Source organism: Orcinus orca, chromosome 7 (assembly GCF_937001465.1).
Source record: "Orcinus orca chromosome 7, mOrcOrc1.1, whole genome shotgun sequence".
Lineage (NCBI taxonomy): Eukaryota > Metazoa > Chordata > Mammalia > Artiodactyla > Delphinidae > Orcinus > Orcinus orca.
In genome coordinates, this window is record NC_064565.1 from 22,085,845 (window position 1) to 22,110,852 (window position 25,008).

At 37.2% G+C, this 25,008-nt stretch overlaps 1 protein-coding gene and 1 pseudogene across 5 annotated transcripts in view; one reads left to right on the forward strand and one right to left on the reverse strand.

The window, feature by feature from the left end:
• Positions 1-25,008, forward strand: part of SLC35F5 (solute carrier family 35 member F5) — a 129,206-nt gene that overhangs the window by 37,278 nt on the left and 66,920 nt on the right. For 3 of the 5 annotated variants that reach the window (XM_049712625.1, XM_049712623.1, XM_033440363.2), the window contains 4 exons: positions 161-315; positions 832-918; positions 4,064-8,048; positions 13,612-13,734. In XM_049712625.1, coding sequence (XP_049568582.1) covers positions 161-315; positions 832-907 — 231 coding nt within the window. In that variant the 3' untranslated portion in view covers positions 908-918; positions 4,064-8,048; positions 13,612-13,734. Of the gene's footprint in view, positions 1-160; positions 316-831; positions 919-4,063; positions 8,049-13,596; positions 13,735-25,008 lie in introns of all 5 variants that reach the window. The other 2 variants (XM_049712624.1, XM_004276489.3) reach the window with 2 other exon arrangements.
• LOC101289577 (nudC domain-containing protein 1-like) lies at positions 21,449-23,696 on the reverse strand (annotated as a pseudogene).

Genomic DNA, 25,008 nt, shown 5'->3' on the forward strand with positions numbered 1-25,008 from the left:
AATAATAACATACGTAAAATGTTGTCAAAGATTAGTATTATTTTCTTGGTGTTTTACTTTATTCCTGCAAGTTATCATAAGTGGAAAACTTACGTTAAAGGGAAAATTGTCTTAATGGTAATTGTGGGTGTTTTGTTTTTCTTCTGTCTCTTACTTTTAGGTGCAGTTTTCTTGGTTATTTTTTGCAGGCGCTATCCCTGTATTTTTTTCATTTTTTATTGTAACTCTCCTGTGCCATTATAATAATTGGGATCCTGTGATGGTGGGAATCAGAAGAATTTTTGCCTTTATATGCAGAAAACATCGAATTCAGAGGTAGGTTAAGTTCTAATACAGATTTTTTTAAAATAATGTTTACTAAGTAAATTAGGAATCATATCATGCTGGCCTAGCTTTTTAGAGATTCTGTGAAGAATTTTTAAAAGATTATAATTTTATATGTACAGTGCCAGATGAAAGAATTTGTTCAGACCCTTCAGGTGATAAGAGTTTCTTCCCAACTGCTTTTTTTAAAAAAAAAACATGTTTTGATTCACAGATACAACCAAAGTGTTTACTGCTTTGCTAAAACAAATTTAAATGTAGAAAACATTCGTTTGTTTGAAAAAAATTCATAATAAAATATGATAACATTGCCTCCATTTTTTTTCAATTTCTTTCTTTTTAAGAGAGAGAAACCTTTTTACATTCTACTCTAAAAAGAATTTGGGACAATTTGTTGGGGAATCTTGACCTTGTCTTAGGTCTGACCTCAAGCCTCAGCCAGTGGAGTAGATCATTTCTAAGGGTTCCTTAGGTCTAAAGCTTTCCTAACTATTGTCTTTTTTTAAGGGTTCCAGAAGACAGCGAACAGTGTGAGAGTCTCATTCCTATGCACGGTGTTTCTCAGGAGGATGGAGCTAGTTAGCTGTAGTCCAGGTTTGTATGTTAGCTGACAGTAGTATTGAATAAGGTTCTTATTCTTGTATTGCTCAAATACAGAATCGATTTTCCATTATTAGTTGTTTGAGAGGCAATACAGCTTAGAGGCTAAGGGAGTCCAATTCTGGAGTCAAACTTCATGGGTTCCAATTCCAGCTTCTCTATGTACTAGCTCTGTGACTTTATGCAACATTCTTAACCTCACTGTGCCTCAGCTTTCTTATCTGTAAAATGGGGTTGCAGTAGAACCTCCCTCACAAAGTTGTTAGAAGAATTAAATACTTGGTAAGTTTAAAACACATACAATATAGTACCTGAGTCGAATTAAGTGATTCCCAAGTTTTGTTTGTTTGCTTTTTGAAAAGGAAGAAGTAAAATTATATTCAGTTGCAGATTGCATGATTATATTTAGAAATTCTAAGGAGTTAGCAAAAAAAGTTACTAGAATAATTGAGTTTAGCAAGATCACATATACAGTGTCAATATAAAAAAATCTTCCTATTATTTTATATGTAGCAATGAACAATAATTAAATGAAATTAAGAAAAATTCCATAAACAATGAACTTTTAAAAATACCTACAAGTACATTTAACAAACATTGTACAAGACTTGTAGATGGAAAACTAAAAAATAATTCAGAGAAAAATTAGAGATATGAGTAAATGGAGAGAGATAATAATGTGTTCATGGGTTGAATGACTCAACCCATTAAGTTGTACTATTAAAAAGCCAGTTATCCCTAAACTGATCTATAGATTGAGTGCAATCCCAGTCAATATTCTAACGAGCTTTCTTGTGGGAATTGACAAGATGGTCCTAAAATAAGGCAATTAAAAATTTTTTATCTATTTTTTAAAATTAAATTATACTTGAACTACAACGCTGTTAGATCCAGGTACAAAACATTGTGATTTGCTATTTCTATACTCTACAAAATAATCACAAGTGATTCCAAGTTTTTTTGTGTTTTTTTTGCGGTACGCGGGCCTCTCACTGCTGTGGCCTCTCCCATCGCGGAGCACAGGCTCCGGATGCGCAGGCCCAGTGGCCACGGCTCACGGGCCCAGCCGCTCCACGGCATGTGGGATCTTCCCGGACCGGGGCACAAACCCACGTCCCCTGCATCAGCAGACGGACTCTCAACCACTGAGCCAGCAGGGAAGCCTGTGATTCCAAGTTTTAACTATTACTTATATTCATGCTAATGGTCATCATTTTACTTAATGATACACTTTAGAAAAATATTTTTTTCTGAGTATAAAATTAAGAAAAAATGTAATACTTCAGCATATATCCAGTCTCTTCTCCATGTACGTGTGTGTGTTTACCACAACTCGCACAATATATATCCTGATTCTCTGACTATGCTTTTCACTTAACAATGTTTCGAGAACATTTCCACATTTTTTTTTAATTTTAAGAAATAGTATCTTGTATATTTCTTACATGACAGAAAGAGTACGTGATAGTTTATGTTTCTCTTAATGAGTCCTTGAAATATATCCACCGTATATCTTTGGTAGGTAGGAAAGCAATTATTTATTTAGAGCAAGAGATCACAATAAATTACTGAAATTCTGGAAATTCTGGTCCCTTTCTTCTGAGATAACTTTAGACGATTTACATTGAAATGTTTCTTGATTACACCTGGGCTTCCCCTCTTCACCTAGAACATTGAACAACTCCTGTCAACTCCTTGCACTCACATTGGCCATGAAGCTTAAGTTTATCTTCATGGTAAATTCACCTCTAACCCAAGGCTATTTGTCTTGGTTTTATGTTTTTCTTTGATTGGTCTTTTTTTATTCTAGTTTTTCCTCTTAGGATGGTTATATATGCACATAGTTTGAAGAGTTAGAGTTCTACAATTCTTATTGTACAATGCAGCTATCCCCTGCCCTGCACTGCCTATCCTGCTTTCATTCTTTTCCCACCCTGAGGAGTCCCTTTAAACTCTTCATTGATTTGTTTCGTATTTTCCTCTCCATCTAAGTACCATGCTTATACTTCTATTTCTTGATTTCTCAGTTTCAGGCCTCTTCAGCTGGTTTTCCCACTATGGCACATGAGGACAGGTTACTTTCAGTTTCCCCCTCCTCTGCTCCCACCGCACTTGCCTGCCTTCCAGCCCTGTATCATTCCTACCTCCTCATCATCCCAGGATATTTATCCTGTGATTTTGAATAGATGTGTAATCAGTGTTTATATTGTTATGCCTATATAAATGTTACTTTTACCTGAGCCATGTATGATTGTGCCTGGCATTTCCCCAGTCCAGAGACCCTCTGTTACTACCCTTTTTGGAGAATAAACCTCAGATCTTCTCCTGGGATAGAGAAGAGGCACTTGACCAGCTGTGAAACGTGAGGGGTGGGCATCTGAGTGTCTGACTGCTTTTTCTATAAACTTTGTACCAATCTGCCTACTTTTAGTTGTTTCTTCACCCCTCCTTACAGAGGCATCTGGTTGTATTTCTTCATTGCTAGCTAAGAGTTGCCTGCTCTTTTCTTGTCTCTGTTCTTCTCTATGTCCATGTGGTTTATACTTTTTAAAAAAAATCCCTTTATTATCTTTTTACTGAGGTTTTGGGGACAGAGTAGAACTATGTATATTTTGCTCTTTTAAAATTGTTTTAATTTTTAAAATTAAAAAAATGCAAATAGTTATTCTTTAAAGCTTTTTAATGCTATAATTTATACATTTTCCCTCCCTAGTATGCTGTGCATTATTCCCATACTCACACTCATACCCACCCTCACCCAGATATTTTTGGAAGTGAGAGCCAGAGGAGATAGTGAAGACTGAAGAAGATGGACTACAATAGAGTAGAATAAAGTAGGGCAGGTTGGGCAGCAGTCTTTGTCTTGACAGGGGTAATGGTGGAATGTACCTTGAATAAAACTGTTATTATGTGATCTTAAAGTAGTATTGGATGTCAGCCTTTGACATTGCTGTAGAACTCACTTTCATGAGTTCTTAGAACTCACCTCAAGTTCTGGTATCCAGTTATTAAGTATATAGGCTGTGTTTGATATATATTCCAATGGTGAGATAATTTTCTTTTTAAAATATAAACTATAGAACTTAAAGCTATGACAGTTGTAATCTAATGATGATCCCGTGTTTGTTTTTATTTTTAGCTTGATAATGGAACAATATACGGTGAAGAGACAATCTCTGGCAAGTTTTTGTAGAAAAATGTTTCAGTGCCTAGTCTGAAAAATAACAGTTTCAGTTCTTTGGAACTCTAAAACATATTTTCCTCTTGTCTGTTTTCTTCATTTTCATAATGAAGTACTTTGCTATGTAGCTGTGTACATATCACTACAGTTATAGGAAGTTTCAGTCTACAGTCCATCTAAAGGACCAACCTGCCTTACACATCTCAAGGAATTCAGCTGATGAAATAATTTGGACTAATCAAGGGATAAAATTTTAATGTTCTGGAGACTTTATTTTCACATATTATTTGTTAAATGCTGGACTATATTATGAAAATGTTTTCAAGAAATCATTTTAAGTATATAGATTGGTGTTTCTTACAGGTAAAATGCTAAAATAAGCTGCCTATAATAGGTACGGATTATATTTTTGAGTTTTGTAGAATATTACAAATTAACAACACGAAAAATGTTTAATTTATGCAGCAAATATATTCACACAAATTTGGTAGGACTTTAGAAAGAATCGATATTTGAGAAAAGATCTGGTTCACTTACACTACATATACTGTATTATCCTTTCATAGCATTAGGTGCCTTCTACTTTAAATCTGTGACAAACCATGACAAATTTTTAAAGGAGAAGTATTATTGTAAAATGAAGAATCATGTACTTCTAAAGACTGTATTGCTGTAAGTTTAATTGATAAAGCTCTGCTTATTTAGAGTTTTGAAGAAATATCCTCTCTTCAATTAAACATTTTCATAATGGAATGATGTAAATCGAAGTGATAAAGAGTATTATTAAAATAAAATGTTTATATATATGTGTGTGTATTATAGATCTATCAATTGGTTTCTGATTTTTTTCACATATAAATGTACCAAATTATCCTAGAACTGGATGCCTCTTCTTTAAATAATTTTAGTTTTCCTAAATAAATTTTTATGGTTAAAAACCAAAGAAGGAAGGCAAGAAGAAATTCTACTTTAAAAATTACATTTGGAGATTTCCTTTACCAAGTTTAAATTAAATATAAATACTCCTGATTTTAACTTTTAAACTTAGGTCTTATATGTCCTTATTGTGCAGCAGCTCCTGGACTCTACTCACTGTAGCCCTCAGAGGATGAATGTATGTCTCAGGATTCATCCAGGCTTTTGATTAATCAGAACGTATTTCCTTCTCAAGTTTTGTGAGATTAGTTCCTTTCTCTTCAAAATTTCTTAACACATCTGTTTTTTAAAAATTCCCTTTGCAATATTTAGCTTCAGTTCGTCTTATTCACGTTCTTAAAATTGCTTCGATGTTACCATAAGTCTAAAATGAAGTTTAGCCATCTTTCTGCTTGTCCTGAGATTTTATATTATATTAATTTAAAAGATTGTTGATAACATTAGATTTTAAAAATAGATGTTATCCTATTTGGTGCCACCAATAAATCTTAAACCGAAAAGAATCCTGATTTTGTGAGCTTGGCACAGGTTAAAGGCATGTAAAGAATGTGGACTTCGAAGAAATTTTCTCTTGAAAAGAACTAATGAAGTACATTTCAGTTACTCAAAGACTAAGTTTGGTTGACGTTTCCTGTCTGTATACCCCTCTACTTCATGTTTTTGCTGTTTTGACAGTTCGCCAGTACCTTTCCGCAGTTTACGGGATGAAATAGTTGAAACAGTGTCAGTGAAATTCAAGCTTTAAATTTTTCTGTAAATATGGTAGGAAAAGAGGTTGAACTTAGAATTTTTTGGTTGTCCATGTGCTCTATGTTCACATGTCATACAGATCATGTGTTGTCACTTAGGATTCCAGAAGTAGTCAGCCTTGTTAACATACTGGATAAATCTTGAGGAGGTCTTCCACTAGGCTATGCTTTTTGTCAAAGAACCTCTTTAGAAGGAAGCAAAATTACATTGGTTAGCTGAAAGTAGGGATTACTGCTGCTTTGCCAACTTACATATTGTTTTTTCTCCCAGGTTATATTTATCTAAATGATTTTGATATTTGAATACTGTAGCCACAGCAAGTGAGCAGTTGAAGACTTCCTTTCTGCACCTTGTAGTTAAGGGTTCACCTTCTCAGAAAATTAAGTTATGGTAGATTACTTTCATTCTGTGATTACCCAGAAGTCTAAGTATCAGGGCCCTAGGGTCACAGCAACCACACTGCAGGCCTTTGGAAATGTTGGGAGAGGTTACACTCAAGTAACTGCTAATGTCCTTCATCTCTGTTGGAACAGTGTTGGCCTGTGATTATATTTTTCTGAATCTAAAGACCCAAATAGGGATTTCTAAAACCTTGTTTCAGTCTTCTACTTTTCTTCCCATACATAATTTAAATTCCATTATTGTATAACGTTTCAAATTATGACCTTGATGAAAGGGAGTCTGCTGTTTTGTCAGAAACACTTTCAGTTAGATGAACATCAGAATCTCTACTAAAACAAAACTGAAAAATGAGGCAGCCTTAAAAGTGCTTAGATGAACGCTTTTTGAAGCTCAGAAAAGCCATTAGATATACGTAAGACATTCCGTTAAATAAATTTTGATTTTTAAAAAGTTGATATATTGACTTCTGTCAGCCTGACTTAATTAATTCCTTAAATTAAACTGATTTTCCCACTGGCAGCCAACGAATAAAATTAATTGTTTCTATAGAAGTGAGCTCACAAGGTTAAATGAATGTTCTCAAAGGTATACAGTCTTATTTCAGGAAGAATGCTCATGCCCGCTTCACAGTGAATCATGCAGAACCAATTTGGGGTTGCAAGGTGTGACTTCTCTGGAAGCCAAGGCTTTTCATAAGGCAGTTTGGTAAGATCTGTAGCACTAATCCTCAGTGTGCTGGCTGAAGAAACAAAATATCTCTAAAGAAAAAGTAGGAAGTAATTTTAAAATATATTTCCCAGAATCATATCAGCAAATAAATGAAATGTCATTTTTATTTTAAGCAATTCTAGTTGTTGGAATCCTGCCTCATTTCTCCCTTTCCTTTTGAAATATTCTCTATTACTAAATAATATTATAGGAAGAATTCAAAGAATTAAGAGATGACTGTCACCTCTGACATCTGCAAATTTAACTTATACAGCTAACATAATTGTCTGCTGATTTTGTTTCTTCGATGGTGACAGGGCATATATGAGATTCTCAGTCTATAGAGTTTGAAGGTAGGGTTCTATTTTATTACATCATGTACCAAAAATTCCATTTGGCTAAATTGAGGTACATTTTTTTACATAGACTTGCAATTTTTAGATGCCCCACATTTCCTTTTTTATACTATCAGCCTCATCCATCTGTAGAAAAACTAATAGTACAGTATTTCGTAGTCTGTCCTGTATATGTACATAGGAAACTTCCCTTTAAATATTAAGAGCCTTTTAAAAACTGGGGACAGAAAAGGAGTTCATTATAAATCCAAAGCAAATAATGACCATTGGGAATTTACTGTTATGTTAACGTGAAGCTTTTTTGTTTTGCCATTAGGCATCAAGAGGACATGATAATTGAAATCTTTATTTTAACTTTAACTCTTATTATAATGATTACCTTATTTTCATTCTGATTTTTTAGTTTTCTAAAAAAAATTGTGTTTTATATATCTTAGGAACTAAGCATCATTTTTAATGTCATTGCATTTAAAAAACAAGACTTTCCTATAAAATTTCCTATATGATAACTATACATACTAGAATGGCAACTAATGAAATCATTGACAAAAATTTAAGGAAAAATTACATATGAAAAGGAATTAGTATTCTCTGGTTAGGCATACTTGCTGAAATGCTAAAGTGAAACGGCAAAATATCCAATGAGAACATTTTGAATTTTTGGTAACATGAATTATTTTATTTTTCATTTGGGGGTTTGGAGTGGAGAAGCACTCAGATGAAGACAGCATTTCCTTCATGATATTTTAAAGTTGGAAAAGAAAACCTTCCAAATGGAAATTTTTAACAAGGTACTTCATTAAATTCTTAGTTTTTAATTTAATTTTACATGTGGTTTCTTTCTTAAGAGCTACTTTTATTAACTTTAACTTAGATCCTTGTATGCTAAACATTCAGTATATCCCTACTTAGTTTTCCTATACCTAGTTTTAATTATGGCAATTAATACTAAAGTCAGTCAGGCAAGGGTATTTGTCAATTTCAGTGGATCTTTATAAGGCAGGCAGAAGATTTTTGTTTCAAGTCTTATTTGGGACATAAGATGAAAACAGTTCTTCAGAATCTTACTGGCAATATTTGTTTATTCAGAATAGTTCTCACTTTTTTTTTTCTTATGAAAAAATTCAATGTGAAGCAGTTAGACCGTAACATCAAAAGCAAAATTTTGTTGAAGACCATCCCTGTCATAATATTCAGGGATAAGGGGTAATACACTAAGTTCTTCTGACCTCTGCAGTAGCTCAGTGTAGAATTATATGTATTTTAATACGTATGCTCCAGGTAAGGCTTCCAAGAGGCAACATGCTAAAGAGCAGTGGCTCTCAAACTTGAGGGCCCACCAGCATCATTTGGAGGGCTTGCTGGGCCCACCCCAGAGTTTCTCATTCAGAAGGGCTGGGCAATGCCTGTGAATCTGCATTCCTAACAAGTTTCCAGGTAATGCCCCTGCTGCTGGTCCTAGGACTGCGCTTTGTGAATCATTACCCTCAGGAAAGAGCAGTGACTTTGAAGTTGGAATTCCCCTGTTCTCCATTAGTGGATTTAGTGGGGGGCAGGAGGGGGGACAGGTATTTAATCCAGGTAGGCCTACATTTCCTTAGCTGTAAAATGGAGGTTAATGCTACCTACCTGGGACTGTGAGAATTGAGGTAGTAAAGTTGGAAGTGCCCAGTCCTACATGCCTGGGGGGCTTGATAAATGCTGATTCCCTTGTTCCATCCTCCCCTTCCTATTCTCAAATGGAAAGGGAGGAACTAAACTTAACGCCTTCTAAGTTCCTGTCACCTCTCAAATTCTGTGATTCTAAAAGTTCTCTAGTTCAAGAGAGAATGCCAAACACTGTATGTGTGTTTGGTGCTTTACAGAGAGTGGTGTGGTGGTAACAGTGAGATTGCATAGACCATAGTTTCGCTTCTGCTTTCATTACAGCTTAGCATCCAGACTCTGTAAAGGAGTTTTCAGTGAGATTTTAAAGCAGCATTGAAGAAATTATATTTGAATTCATGACAGTTTCTGGAGGCTGAGTGTATCAGATAAATCGGCATGCTTTTCTCAACGACTGGCCTTATTAGAGTCTCCACTATGTTGCCTCCTATAATGCATGCTCAAATGTGTAGTTTTCATTACCTGCTTGATTTTCAGACAGCATTAAATAAGCTGCAAAACAAATCCAAGCTAAAATTGTGAGCATATAATTTTTTAAAATTTTATTTATTTATTTATTTATTGGCTGCGTTGGGCCTTTGTTGCTGCGTGAGGGCTTTCTCTAGTTGCGGCGAGCGGGGGCTATTCTTCGTTGTGGTGCACGGGCTTCTCGTTGTGGTGGCTTCTCTTGTTGCAGAGCATGGGCTCTAGGCACATGGGCTTCAGTAGTTGTGGCACACGGGCTCAGTAGTTGTGGCTCGCAGGTTCTAGAGCGCAGGCTCAGTAGTTGTGGCGCACGGGCTTAGTTGCTCCATGGCATGTGGGATCTTCCCAGACCAGGGCTCGAACCCGTGTCCCCTGCACTGGCAGGCGGATTCTTAACCACTGTGCCATCAGGGAAGCCCGTGAGCATATAATTTTTATAGCATGAAGTTATTCAGTGTTTTATTTAAAAATAGTCACTAGTGTATTCACTCTTGTGAATTTATAATCTAAAAAATTGGGTATGCTAAAAGTACTGGGCTAAAATACTATTAGATTTTTTTCGTTTAACTTCATCTTGTTAAAGAAAATAATCACAACCAGGGTCCTTTTTCTTTACCCCGCCATCTAAATCTATACAGTATGTATGCTAATGCACGTATATGGGATCTAAGAAAACGGTACTGAAGAACCTAGTGGCAGGGCAGGAATCAAGACGCAGACGTAGAAAACAGAGACTTGAGGACGCTGGTGGGGAGGGGGAAGGTGGGACAAAGTGAGAGAGTGGCATGGACATATATACATATATACACTCCCAAATGTACAATAGATAGCTAGTGGGAAGCAGCTGCATAGCACAGGGAGATCAGCTCGGTGCTTTGTGACCACCTAGAGGGGTGTGATAGGGAGGGTGGGAGGGAGACACAAGAGGGAGGGGATATGGGGATATATATATACATATAGCTGATTCACTTTGTTATACAGCAGAAACTAACACACCATTGTAAAGCAATTATACTCCAATAAAGATATTTAAAAAAATAAATCTATACAGTAAATTTGGGGATGAGTATGTACAACAAAAAGCACATGCAGCTAAGTGATTGGGGTTTGGCGACATATGTGGAACTTGAATAAAGCATTTGCAGCCATCCAGGATGATCTCCTTAAACTACTGACTGCCGGGGGCCTGCAGGATGTGCACTGGAAACATGGATGGGAGAGCTTTTCCCACACGCTGGAGGCTCTGACTGCATTTGAAATACCTATTTTTAAAAACCTGAGCAGAAGGAGGCTAGAAAGAATGCAGACAGGACATTGAAAATGCTAATTCCCTTTGTTAGTAGAACATGAAATACCTGATAGTGGCCAAAAAAAAAAAAAAAGTCAATGCCAGGGTACAATGTAGGGTAAAGTTCAACTAGTATAATCTGAAGTGGGTCTTAATATTCAGATTCATGTTAGAGGTTAGGCAGCAATATTTTTGTGGAACCAGGTATATATATTTATTTTGCCTTTCTTTATAGTCGTACTGGTAAATTCTTGGGAAGGTTTGTTTTGCATCCAAGATATTTTCTATACGGTTGACCCTTGAACAACACGGGGGTTAATCTGAGTATAATTTATAGTCGACCCTCCATCTCCCATGGTTCCTCCATATCCGTATATTCAACCACAGACCTTTATAGTCCTGTAATATTTACTGTTGAACAATATCTGCATATTAGTGGACCTGTGCAGTTCAATCTGAACAGCTGTTCAAGGGTCAACTGTACTAAAATTTTATAGTATATTCTTAATCCCCTTTGGCTAGTAAATTAAAGCTGAAATTATCAAGTGTCAACATACTGTGATTTGTATTTTAACATAAGACAAGAGTGCATCATTTTGATCAAGTTGCAACATTTTAATTTTACCTGATGGGTCTATATTGAGTAATCAGTAGCTAAGTGCAAATACTCCCATCCCTGTAGTAGAGATCATTTTATATAAAAGTCACCTTAATTACTAGACCCAGAAGGCCAGAGGTGATGAAAGAGTACTTTAGAAAGATGAAATGTTAAATAAATAAACAAATTAAGGAAACAATCTGAGATAGATTTGCCTAAGTGTAATTTAATGCAGATATTTACCTCAGATTTGTTTTTAAACTTGATAATTTTATTCTTCCATGTGTTTAATAAAATGAATATTTTCTGATTTTCAGAACCTGGCATATTTAAATTTTAAACACAATTATAAAATTAGTTCTAATTACTACTTATGGTACAAATTCTATTCTAATTTGGGGCCAGAACTATCCCAGTTTTGGAGGCAATTTGAAACTGCTTTTTTTTTTTTTTTTTTTTTTTTTTTTTGCTGTATGCAGGCCTCTCACTGTTGTGGCCTCTCCCGTTGCGGAGCACAGGCTCCAGACGCGCAGGCACAGCGGCCATGGCTCACGGGCCCAGCTGCTCCGTGGCATGTGGGATCCTCCCAGACTGGGGCACGAACCCGTGTCCCCTGCATTGGCAGGCGGACTCTCAACCACTGCACCACCAGGGAAGCCAGGGATACTGCTTATTTTTATACTATATGATTTGGGAAAGATTATTTTATAGACTATGAATAACCTAATGTAAAGTATGTATGATTTATTTTAATGCATTTGTGTAAAACCATATGTATATTCTACTTATAGTATGTACTTCTATTTCAGTAAAAATACATGAAAAATTCAGATCTGTCCTTGTGCAAACAAGTATTTGGTGGTTCTTTTTTTTCCGGCCACACCGCGCAGCATGCGGGATCTTAGTTCCCTGACCAGGGGTCAGACCCACGCCCCCTGTGATGGAAGTGCTGAGTCTTAACCACTGGACCGCCAGGGAAGTCCCAACAAGTATTTGATTTCTAAAGTTTCCTTTTATTCAAACATTTGCACTCATTCTTTCATGCCTGAGTCTCCAAGATGTATCTCAGGTATTTGATAAAGCAGATCTTCCTGTAGAACAACGAGAAGAGCAGAGCCACGCACACGATGCAGCCGGAGACGAGGACGACAAAGAAGGGCCCTGCTTTTCCTTTTCTTCCTGCCGTTGACTCCCATTGCAGGGCGTAACCGGGAGCTTGGGACTTGGAGCCTCCGGATGTCAACTCTTCCGAGCTAGAGAGCAGAGGTCAAGCAGGCCCAGAGCTGGCATAGGCACTGGCTTGCGTTTGGAGGCCCGATTGTGTGGAAAACACGTTATCTTTAAACAGCAGAACCACAGTACGTGAAGATGTCACAGTACAAGAAATACTCTGGGGCTTCCCTGGTGGGGCAGTGGTTGAGGGTCCGCCTGCCGATGCGGGGGACACGGGTTCGTGCCCCAGTCCGGGGAGATCCCACATGCCGCGGAGCGGGTGGGCCCGTGAGCCGTGGCCGCTGGGCCTGCGCGTCCGGAGCCTGTGCTCTGCTAAGGGAGAGGCAGCGACAGTGAGAGGCCCGCGTACTGCCAAAAAAAAAAAAAAAGAAAGAAAGAAATACTCTGAAGCCAGGATTGGTTTTGTCCATCTCAGGTCCACTCCAGAAAGAGGATTTGGGGGGAAATGCCTGCCCTGGACTTCTGTTATCATTCCCAGCCCTCCTCCTCTACTTCCCACCGCCATCCTTTCCCTTTTCCTCTGCTCCTCAAAAATGTGGCTGCTTTAAAGCCAAACATAAAAATAGAACATGAAAAATATTTTTTAGTGACTGAGAGGATGAGAGCTAAAGCATTCAGGATAGTGTATTCACGGAAGTGTTGAAAAAGAGGAACTAAGAACAATAGTTTCTTAATATCTTGGAAGACTCATGAAAGACTGAAAATAGAATCTTAAGGAGATAGTGTTCTCAAAACTTTGCTCTAATTATTTAAAACTCTTCATTTTAATTATTTTGAAAAGTCATTAAGCATTTGTCAATTCTAACCATTAGAGATAAAATTTTAAACTGGTTCATTAATCATAGGTTCATCATTTTACAGTTGGAAGGGTCTCTAGAGAGTTTCTAGTGACAGAATTAGGATGGCCATGTGTCCCAGTTTGTGGAGGACAGTCCCAGTTTACATCTTGTTGTCCTGGTATAATCATTAATAGTGCTCCAATAAAGAATGTAATTTATATTCATTCAATTATATGTCCACCCTAACGTACTCCAAGTTTCCTGACAACTAGGCTGCTGACAAATTTCACATTCTTTGATTCCCAATCTAGTGTTTTTTACTCTAGACCTGTGTGCTTGCATAAAGGAAGCCATATGAGCCAACAATCTTGGGTCTTTTGATCAGGATGTTAACTCCTACCTTGAATCAATTTTCCTCCTGGAGTAGAATGCTAGGATACTTCACAGAGGTAAGTGAAGAGCCAGATTATCCGGTTTGCTCTGTTGGCCCAAATTTTCCTTCCTGGGGCCATAAACCAGTTATTAAGAAACAAATTAACAAGCAAATTTTTATTTTTCAGGTTTATTGAGGTATAATTGACAAAATAAGTTGTAATATGTAATATGATTTGATACACGTATACATTATGAAAGGATTTCCACTATAAATTTAATTAACACATCCATCACCTCACATACTTACTTTATTTATTTTTTGGTCAAAAAGCTTAAGATCTACTCTCAGCAAATTTCAGTTATACCATAAAGTATTCTCAACTATAGTCACCGTGCTATACATTAGATCCTTAGAACTTTGCTCACTTTATACCTGAAAGTTTGTGCCCTTTTACCAACCACTCCTCATCTCCCCCAACCCCCAGCCCATGGCAACTTCGGTTCTACTCTCTGTTTCTAGAAGTTTGACTTTTTCCTTTTTAGATTCCACATGTAAGTGGTACCATGCAGTACGTCTTATTTCACTTAGCATAATGCCTTCCAAGTTCATCCATGTTGCAAAGGGCAGGATTTCCTTCTTCTTAAAGTCTGAATAATATTATATATTATAAATGTATATTATATATATTGTATATATCATATATATATATGATCTTCTTTATCCATTTGTATGTCAACAGACTTTTAGGTTTACCTTGGCTATTGTGAATAATGCTGCAATGAACATGGGAGTACAGATATCGATTTGAGATAGTGATTTTGTTTTCTTAGGATATATAGCCGGAAGTGGGATTGTTGGACTATATGGTAGCTTTGTTTTTTAATTTATTGGGAAACCTGTTTACTATTTTCCATAGTGGCTGCTATACCATTTTACATTCCTGCTAACAGTGTACAAGGGTTTCCTTTTTTCCACATATTTACCAGTTTTTGTTATCTCTTGTCTTTTTTATAAAGTCATCAGGCTGTGAGGTGATATTGCAGTTTTGATCTGTATTTCCCCGATGATTAGGGATGCTGAATTTCTTTTCATATACCAATTGGACACTTGTATGTCTTCTTTGGAGAAATGTCTATTCAGGTCCTTTGCCCATTTTTAAATTAGATTATTTGGTTTCTTTTGCTATTGAGTTGTATGAGTTCCTTATATATTTTAGATATTAACTCCTTATTGATATGTGGTTTGCAAATATTTTCTCCCATTCTATAGGTTACCTTTACATTTTGTTGATGTTTTCCTTTGCTGTGCAAGACCTTTTGGTTTGATTGGGTCCCAGTTGTTTATTTTTGCTTTTGTTGCTTTTGCTTTTGGTGTCAAATCCAAAAATTTCATTCTTTTGCATATAGATATCCAATTTCCCCAACACCATTTATTGAAGAGACTATCCTTTCCTCATTTTGTATTCTTGGTGCCTTTGTCAAAAATTAATTGACTAGGGCTTCCCTGGTGGCGCAATGGTTGAGAGTCCACCTGCCAATGCAGGGGACACAGGTTCGTGCCCTGGTCCGGGAAGATCCCACATGCCACGGAGCGGCTGGGCCCGTGAGCCATGGCCGCTGAGCCTGTGCGTCCAGAGCCTGTGCTCCACAATGGGAGAGGCCACAACAGTGAGAGACCCGCGTACTGCAAAAAAAAAAAAAAAAAAAAAGTAATTGACTAGATGTGTATGGGTTTGTTTCTCTTCTGGGCACTCTATTCTGTTTCATTGATCTATGTGTCTGTTTTTATGCCAATGACATACTGTTTTGATTACTGTTGCTTTGTAATATAGTTTGAAATCAAGAAATACGATGCCTCCAGCTTTGATCTTTTTGCTCAAGATTGCTTTAGCTATTCAGGGTCTTTTGTGGTTCCAGATGAATTTAGCATTGATTTTTCTGTTTCTGTGAAAAATGACATTGGAATTTTGGTAGAGATTGCATTGCATCCATAGATGGATAAGTATGGACAATTAATTTTTCCAATCCATGAATATGGACTATCTTTTCAATTATTTGTATCTTCAATTTCTTTCATCAGTCTTTTGTAGTTTTCAGCATATAGATCATTCACCTCCTTGGTTAAATTTATTCCTAAGTATTTTTACCATATTTGATGTTATTGTAAATGGGATTTTTTTCCTTAGTTTCTCTGTCTGATGGTTCATTGTTACTGAGTAGAAATACAACTGATTTTTATATATTGATTTTTATGTAGTAATTTTTGTTCTCAGCGACTTTACTGAATGCATTTATCAGTTCTAACAGTTTTTTGATGGAATCTTTAGGTTTTTTTTTTTATATATATGAGATCATGTCGTCTACAAACATAGACAGTTTTACTTCTTCCTTTCTGATTTGGATGTCATTTTATTTCTTTTTCTTCCTTGATTTATCTGACTAGGACTTCTGGTACTATGTTAAATAGAAGTGCTAAGAGTAGGCATCCTTGTCTTGTTCCTGATCTTAGAAGAAAAGCCTTTAGCTTTTCATTGTTGAGTATGGAGTTAGCTGTGGGGTTGTCATGTGGGGTACATTCCTTCTATACCTAATTTGTTGAGAGTTTTTAATCATGAATGGGTGTTAGATTTTGTCAAATGCTTTTTCTGCATCTATTTAGACAATCATATAATTTTTATCCTTCATTCTGTTAATGTGGTGTATCATATTTATTGATTGGCATATGTTGTACCATCCTTGCATCTCAGAGATAAATCCCACTTGATCGTGGTGTTTGATTCTTTTAATGTGCTGTTGAATTTAGTTTGCTAATATTTTGTTGAGGATTTTTGCATCTTTGTTTATCAAAGATATTGGCCAAGGAAATTTTCTTGTAGTGGCCTTTTCTGGCTTTGGTGTCAGGGTAATGCTGCCTCTTAAAATGAGTTTAGAAGTGTTCCCTTCTCTTCTATCTTTTGGAAGAGTTTGAGAAGGATACGTATTATTTCTTTTTAACTCTTTGGCAAAATTCACCAGCAAAGCCTTCTGGTCCTGCACTTTTCTTTATTGGGAGGTTTTGATTACTGATTCAGTCTTCTTATTAGTAATTGGTCTGTTCAGATTTTCTGTTTCTTCATGAATCAGTCTTAGTAGGAATGGATCCATTTCTTCTAGACTGTCCAGTTTGTTGGCAAGTAATTGTTCGTAGAAGTCTCTTTTGATCCTTAGTAGTTCTGTGGTATCAGTTGTAATGTCTCCTCTTTTTTCTGATTTTAATCATTTGAGTCTTCTCTCTTTTCTTTTAGTCCAGCTAAAGGTTTGTCAATTTTGTTTGTCTTAGTTTCATTGATCTTTTCTGTTATGTTTCTAATCTACTTATTTTGGCTCTGAACTTTGTTATTTCCTTCCTTCTACTAACTTTGGGTTTAGTTTGTTCTTTATTTAGTTTCCTTCAGGTGTAAAATTAACTTGTTTATTTAAGATCTTTCTTTTTTCTTAATTTAGGCATTTAATGCTATAAAATTCATGTTTAGAACTGCTTTTGCATCCCATAAGTTTTGGTATGTTGTGTTTTTGGTTTTGTTTAAAGATATTTTTTGATTGCCCTTTTGATTTCTTCCTTGATCCATTCAGGAGCATGTTTCTTAATCTTCACATATTTGTGAATTTTTCAATTTTCCTCTTGTTATTGATTTCTAGTTTTAAACCACTGTGGTCACAAAAGATGCTTGCTAAAATTTCAGTGTACTTATATTTGTTAACACTTGTTTTATGGCCTAACATATGACCAATCCTGGAGAATATTCTGTGTGTGCTTGAGAAGAGTATGTATTCTTCTGCTTTTGGATGAAATGTTCTGTATATGTCTGTTATGTTCATCTTTAACATGTAGTTCAAGTCCAGTTTGGGTACTGACTTTCTGTTTGAATGATCTCTCCATTGTCAAAAGGGGGATATTGAAGTCCCCTGCAACTACTGTGTTGTTATCTATTCAATTGGATGTTGGGCACATTAATATTTATAATTGTTATATCCTTCTTGATGAATTGGTCACCTAACCATTATATAATGACCTTCTTTGCCTCTTTTTACAGCTTTTCACTTAAAGTCTATTTTGTCTGATGTAAATATAGCTACCCTGCTCTCTTTTGGTTCCCATCTGCATGGAATAGCTTTTTTCCCATCCATTCACTTTCAGTCTATGTGTATCTTTAAAACTGAAGTGAGTCTCTTTTCAGCATTTATGTGGGTCTTATCATTATTATAATTTTAAAATCCATTCACCCACTCTATATCTTTTGACTGGAGAATTTAGTTTACTTACATTTACTTTTTGATATGTATGGACTTACTATTGCTATGTTGTTAATTGTTTTCTGGCTTTTTTTGTAGTTCCTTTGTTCCTTTCTTGCTCTCTTCTTTCATGATTTGATGATTTTCTGTAATTGTATGCTTTGCTTCCTTTCTTCTTATCTTTTTTTGTATCTACTGTAGGTTTTCACTTTGTGGTTATCATAACAACTTCATATGCATACAAAGGCTCTACATATGCTTACTCTCCCTCCCACATTTTATGTTTTTGATGTTACAAATTGCATCTCTTTAAATTATGTATCTATTAACAAATTATTGTAGCTGTAGTTATTTTTAATGCTTTTTTCTCTTATCCTTTATACTAGAGTTATAAGTGATTTATGCATCCTCATTGCAATATTAGAGTATTCTGAATTCACGTATATATTTACCTCTACCAGTGAGTTTTATGCTTTCATATATTTTCATGTTACTAATTAGCATCCTTTTGTTTCAGCTTGAAGAACTCCCTTAAACATTTCTTATAAGGCCATTCTAGTGGTAATGGACTCCTTCAGCTTGTGTTTGTCTGGGAAATCTTTATCTCTTCTTTAATTCTGAAGGATAAGTTGGCTAGAATATTCTTGGTTGGCAGTTTTTTTCTTTTAGCATCTTAAATATGTCATCCCACTCTCTTCTGGTCTACAAGGTTTCTGCTGAAAAATCCAATGATAGTCTTATGGAGGTTCTTCAGCTCCCTGATGCAGGCTAACTGGAAGCCTGACCTTCAGGCAGCAGCTGGGAAAGTCAGGACGTTAGCTATGTGGTCTAGCCCCTATCGGGGAGAAACCAAGAGCTGGGTGTTTTTGCTTACTCTGTGCCAAGCCAAAGGGGAACGTCACTGGTAGTGCTTGTGCATCTATATAGAATGGCCTGTTTTCTTTGTTGGTTTTTTTGTTTTGTTTTTTGCTGCGTTGGGTCTTTATTGCTGTGTGCAGGCTTTCTCTAGTTGCAGTGAGCGGGTGCTACTCTGTTGTGGTGCACTTCTGTGGAGGGGAAGTCAGGAGCCTCTTATCTAGCCTTCTCGGTGATGTTCTCCATGTGACATTCTTAAGGGGCCTTTGGGCTGCTCACTCCTTCCTCTTGTTTGAGCATCTCCACTTGAATCTTGCCACACACATTTAGTTTTAAATTGGCATTGAGGAGAAACATCTGGAATCAAATCTAGCCACATAGACCCAAATCACCCCAAGAGCTAAGGGAATATAAAATATGCAACAGGTACTGCTTTCGTAAAGATTAAGAAAAAACCTTAACAGGTAAGTAACTATACCTTCAAACCAAAAAATAGCAGGTAATCATGCTTTAGTTAAATGATCAACTACTACATCATCTCTAAGTGTCTGTACTATTCCAGAATGACCTGGACCCTAATCAAGATGACGAGTCCTTTAAAAAAATATGACTTTCGTGGGTGCATTTAAAAATTGCTTTAATGAGAGAGCAGTTATCACTTCCTGCTCCAGGAAACATTTCTGGTATATACCCCAAAAGAATGCAAATAGTTAAGCCTAATGCAGAGTGATATGCTCCATGAGCCTATGTAGGCAAAGAGCCGTACAAGTAATTTATTTGGTGAGCAGTGTGGAGAATGTGATCAGGTGCTTTAAAGAACATCAATTATGAAACTTCTATAAATATAATGGAGAGAAAAAGAAGCCTGGCCTTGACCATCAGCATTCGTCTGAGCTGCACTAAATCCAATCTGAAAAAATAATCCCAGAAGTTCAACCAAGAATGCATTGAAGTATTTCAACCATCAAATTAAGGACATAACTATGCGACCTTTTCTTTTGGGTGCTAATTCAGGACTATTAACCCTATTTTCTTGGACAGTGTTGAGAAACCACTCAATCTTGGATGTACTTGTGTAAACCTGAATTTTCAACTCAGATCTTTTTCTTTCCTGACACTTATTTTAGATGGATTACTTAAGCATACCTGCATGAAACTATTTCTTAATTCAAGTCCTGCTGAATACCAGTGTCCCATGAGATTAACTCAATGGGCGTTCCGAAACAAAACAAAACATAAAACCAAAAGCTGATTCCATGGTTGAATAAATTGGGAAACATGCTTACATGTTCCTGCTTTCACTGCAGGATCACGTGAAAGATTTAATATCCTTTGTAAATAATGACTTCCTAGAAAGGTTGGGGTCCAATTTGCAGTCTTCTTCAAACTTATTTGATCAAGGATCCCCCCTGTAAACTCTTGCTTTTTTTTTTTTTTAATAAATTTATTTATTTATTTTTGGCTGCGTTGGGTCTTTGTTGCTGCACGCGGGCTTTCTTTAGTTGCGGTGAGTGGGGGCTACTCTTCCTTGGGGTGCGCAGGCTTCTCATTGCGGTGGCTTCTCTTGTTGCAGAACACAGACTCTTGGCGCACGGGCTTTAGTAGTTGTGGTGCGCAGGCTCAGTAGTTGTGGCTTGCGGGCTCAGTAGCTGTGGCTCGCGGGCCCTAGAGCGCAGGTTCAGTAGTGTAGCGCACGGGCTTAGTTGCTCCGTGGCATGTGGCATCTTCCCAGACCAGAGCTCGAACCCGTGTCCCCTGCATCGGCAGGCGGATTCTTAACCACTAACCACCCAACCCTTGCTTTTTGGGCTAAACATTTATCCGTGCGTGTAGAGATGTTTCTGTTCCATGGAATATGGTTTAGAAATTGCTGCTATTGAAGATAGCAAATGACTGAAAAGAGGTCAGGAATCTTTACGCATTTTTGTGTCGTTTGAGTTTTTGGTAGAAGAAATGTTTCCCCTCCTGTGATAATGAAGGGGCTGAATACATGGCGTATTTTCCTAGCACAGGTGGCCAATTTGAGGTGCTCTGGCAAACAACGTGGTGTCCCTAATAAGTACAAAGTATTTTTACCTTCCGCTTAGAGTAAAACCTCATACAGCGTGAAATAGATAAGCAGTTCAAAAATAATGTCTCCTATACTTTTTTTTTACATGATAAATATTTTTATTTATTTATTTATTTTATTTATTATTGTTTTTAATTTATTTTATTTTTTGGCGGTACGTGGGCCTCTCACTGTTGTGGCATCTCCCATTGCGGAGCGCAGGCTTAGCGGCCATGGCTCATGGGCCTAGCCACTCCACGGCATGTGGGATCTTCCCGGACTGGGGCACGAACCCGTGTCCCCTGCATCGGCAGGCACACTCTCAACCACTGCGCCACCAGGGAAGCCCCAATATTTTTATTTTTAAACAATGAATTGTACATCTTTCATATAAAAGATGAGATTCTAGCCTCTGTTTTTAAAAAATTATACTTGCTAATACTATCTTTACATTTTTTACAGAAGCTAATTTTCTCTAAATTTGCAGCTTCATTCCATAGCTTTTATAGACTCATAGTCTCGAATATATTTCCCATATCCTTTAAAAAATAAATTCGTACAAGATAATTTTAACACAATAAAACTTAACAGGATACAGCACAACTGCCTAGCCTTCCAGCTACCACTGAATACTTTTCCAGTACAGAGAAGTCAACATGTTGGAGTAATTAATTCTCTGTATTTACCTTTATTAAAAAGAGCTTTTTGGTAGTGAGAACAAATAATCTCTCATTTGTTGCTTGAAAGCCTAAAATAGGATCACTGGTTTCTAGGCTTTCTACTTGCTGCTTAGCAACCTGCCCTACTTGCCTGCCTTCCTTCCTATTATTGTAAAGTACAGTGGACATGGGTGTGGGCTGACGATAGATGAAAACTCGTTGAAGGCACTCGCAAAGGGCTGCATAAGAATAATTTGGAGCACAGGCAAAAAAATTTTTGGGTCTCTTTCATACTTGGACGTAGCCTAAAGCATTGAAAATTGCGATATGCTCCCACATATCGTCTTGGTTGCTGGAGTGTGGTTGCCAGTGTAGAGCATCAACATCATGGTGCAAACAGAAGCAGGGCATTTCTTTAGGATCCACTATGACAGAGAAAAGGTACTGGTTGCTTCCAAGATTCACCCACTTATATGGCAATCCTTTCTTCTCCCCATGTTCAGATGAACCAGCTCTCCTATCCAATCTCTCCTTGGTGGTACCTGTTTTTCCTTGGATTTTCAAGCTAGTTGATTGCCCTGTAACCTCAGATCTCACATGAGTAGTTTTTAAATGTACTGCCATCAAATCTGCATAAACTGGAGCTCTCTTCAAAGAAAATACCACATTATTCTCACCAACTCTTGAGCGTTACAAGGAGGTCTATCTGGATTTGGCTTCAGTTCATCAGAGGTCAAATGCATCAGACGTTCAGCTATTGCAGCACATTGAGCTGAGTCTCTTATAAATTCCCTGTTTATCACCGACCACTAGTTCTGGCCATGTCAGTCCTTCATTCTTCTTAATTAAGGAAATCTCCAAGCTATTGTTCTCTTTAATTATCCATATAGTGCTTTCTTCATGATCCATAGATGAATAGAGATTTCCTTCCAGAAACCTCTGACCCTTCAGCACAACGTTGACATGATCAGGCAAAAACTGTATTTGAATGTCTTCCTTAGTACAGTCTTCTGGAAGCGGTATTGTTACTGTCAAATCATCTTCAGTCTGTTGCCAGTAGTACAGAGGTTCTTTGATTATCTCTGACATGTCTTCATCCTTACTTTCTTCAAGCTCTTGACCAACTTGAACAAATGTAAAGGACTTATAGGAGACAATCATTAGACCATTCCCATCGGGCTCAAAAGCGACATAATGGGGCACTGACTTTCCACAGAGAATATTATGCTTAGTAATTTCATACTTTTTATTATCTTTATTTTTCTTATTAATAGTGACCCACTCCAAGGAAACATAGAAACCACTTCCTTCCACATCCAATTCCTCTTTCTGTGTTCGAAGAAGCAGCATAGTTATCGAATGTTCTTCAGCTTTCAGCAATGAGATACTGTGAATTATGATAAAAGGACTGCCAAGCTCTTCATTAAACATAATCTCCCATTTTTCAGAAGCACTATTTCCACGTTCACCTGTTCCAATGAGACACAATCTTCCAGTTCCATCTGACAGGTAACCCAAGTAGAAGATGTGAAATGGATGGATGTGCAAAGGCGCTTATCATATGCTGTCAAATCTGTAGGAAGTCGAAAACACCTCTCGTGGTTTTCCTAAGGCAGTGTCCAGCATCACTGTTTTTTGGGTTTTGTTTTATTTATTTATTTATTTAGCTGTGTTGGGTCTTCGTTTCTGTGCGAGGGCTTTCTCCAGTTGTGGCTAGCGGGGACCACTCTTCCTCGCGGTGCGCGGGCCTCTCACTGTCGTGGCCTCTTTTGTTGCGGAGCACAGGCTCCAGATGCGCAGGCCCAGTAGTTGTGGCTCACGGGCTTAGTTGCTCCGCGGCATGTGGGATCTTCCCAGACCAGGGCTCGAACCCGTGTCCCCTACATTGGCAGGCAGATTCTTAACCACTGCGCCACCAGGGAAGCCCAAGCATCACTGTTAAATTCGTAATTCTTCCAACGTTATGAACGTAGTAGACACTGTCTTGATACCATGAATCACAATGTAGGTAATTATACATTCCAAAAGCATGCATGTGTTCCAGTGTATACTGATCATCTTGAAGTTTTACTTCTGCCACAGACAAGGCTAGGAGCTGTCACTGTTCCCACTAGGCAGACCAGAGAAAACTCCTAATTCATAGGCAGAGTACACAGAAAAGTGTTATCTCAGTGGTGAGGAATAATCAGACATAGACTGAGCATCGCTCCAGACAAGCCTGCATCAAGCTCCAGCTGGTAACAGGGCAGCAGCTCGAGGGACAGCTTATAACCCTCGAAGCGGGGATCCAGCAGAGGTCTCTTCACCCACAGGGAGCAATTAGCGGCCACCTCCATCACCTTCCAGGGTCCTAACATGAGAATTAATAAAGTTCGTGTTGAAAGGTCCGCGCTTCACGCGTATCACCGTGGCTGGGAGGCGGCATGGTTCCCATCACTGTCTCCTGTACTTTTAAAATTAGATTCAAAAAACGAAATTAGATTCAGAAAAACCTGAAGAACCATTGCAATTACTGCCAAAATGTTTCAGAGGGCATTAGGTTAATGCCTTCTCTCCTAGGAGAGGAGTGGAAAGGAAGATAGATGCTCATCACCAGAGATATGACTCTATTTGTTACGAGGATTTGTAGGGGCAGCACTTTGTTATTGGGTATTTGTTTTGAAATTGGAATTATATTTGTTGAATTTTAATCATAAGCAGGGAAATACATCTTCCTGAATGTAAGAAAATACATTAGCTAATTTGGGCCATAAATGTAAAAATTGCCTTTAGCATGTAATCATAGGAATACTAACTTTATGATACATTGTTTTTCTTTGATAAAGTTTTGGTTTAAAACCTGTTGGATTTAGCAAGGGATGAAGGTCAAGACCTGGTCATTTTTTGCAGATAACACACATACACACACACACACACACACACACACACACATGCACACAAGTTCATTAAACTTTGACCTATATTTCATTCAGCAGTAATGTTTGCTATTAGAAATAATTCTACTTGCATCTTACTTTTGCTTACTCAATGAGTATGTTAAGTGTTTCATAAAGTTTACCTTTAAAAACATCATAAATATACTAAACAGCAGTTCTTTAGTTGAAAGTGCTAATTTAATTAAACAAATACTTGTGTGGATTCCTACTATTTGCAAAGCTTCATTGAACACATTATGAATAAGATAATCTTTAATCTCTAAGGAACTTATGGTGTTTTGAGGGGACATGATAAGAAAAGTATCAAAAAAAAACCAAAAAAAATAAACAGGTTATAATAGTCGCCATTATATAGGGTTGAAAGGAGGCCCATCAAGGGATGAGGAAAGGCTTTACACAGAAAGTGGCAATTGAGATGGACTTTGAAGATTGAAGTCAGATTTTGAGAGGTAGGTTCGTAGGCAGGAGATAACAAATGGCTGCATAGAATTGGAGTAATTTGTGAATGAGGAAAAGCAAGTCATCCAGTTTGGCTGGAGTTTAGATGGAATAAGTATTAGAGAGTAATGGGAAATA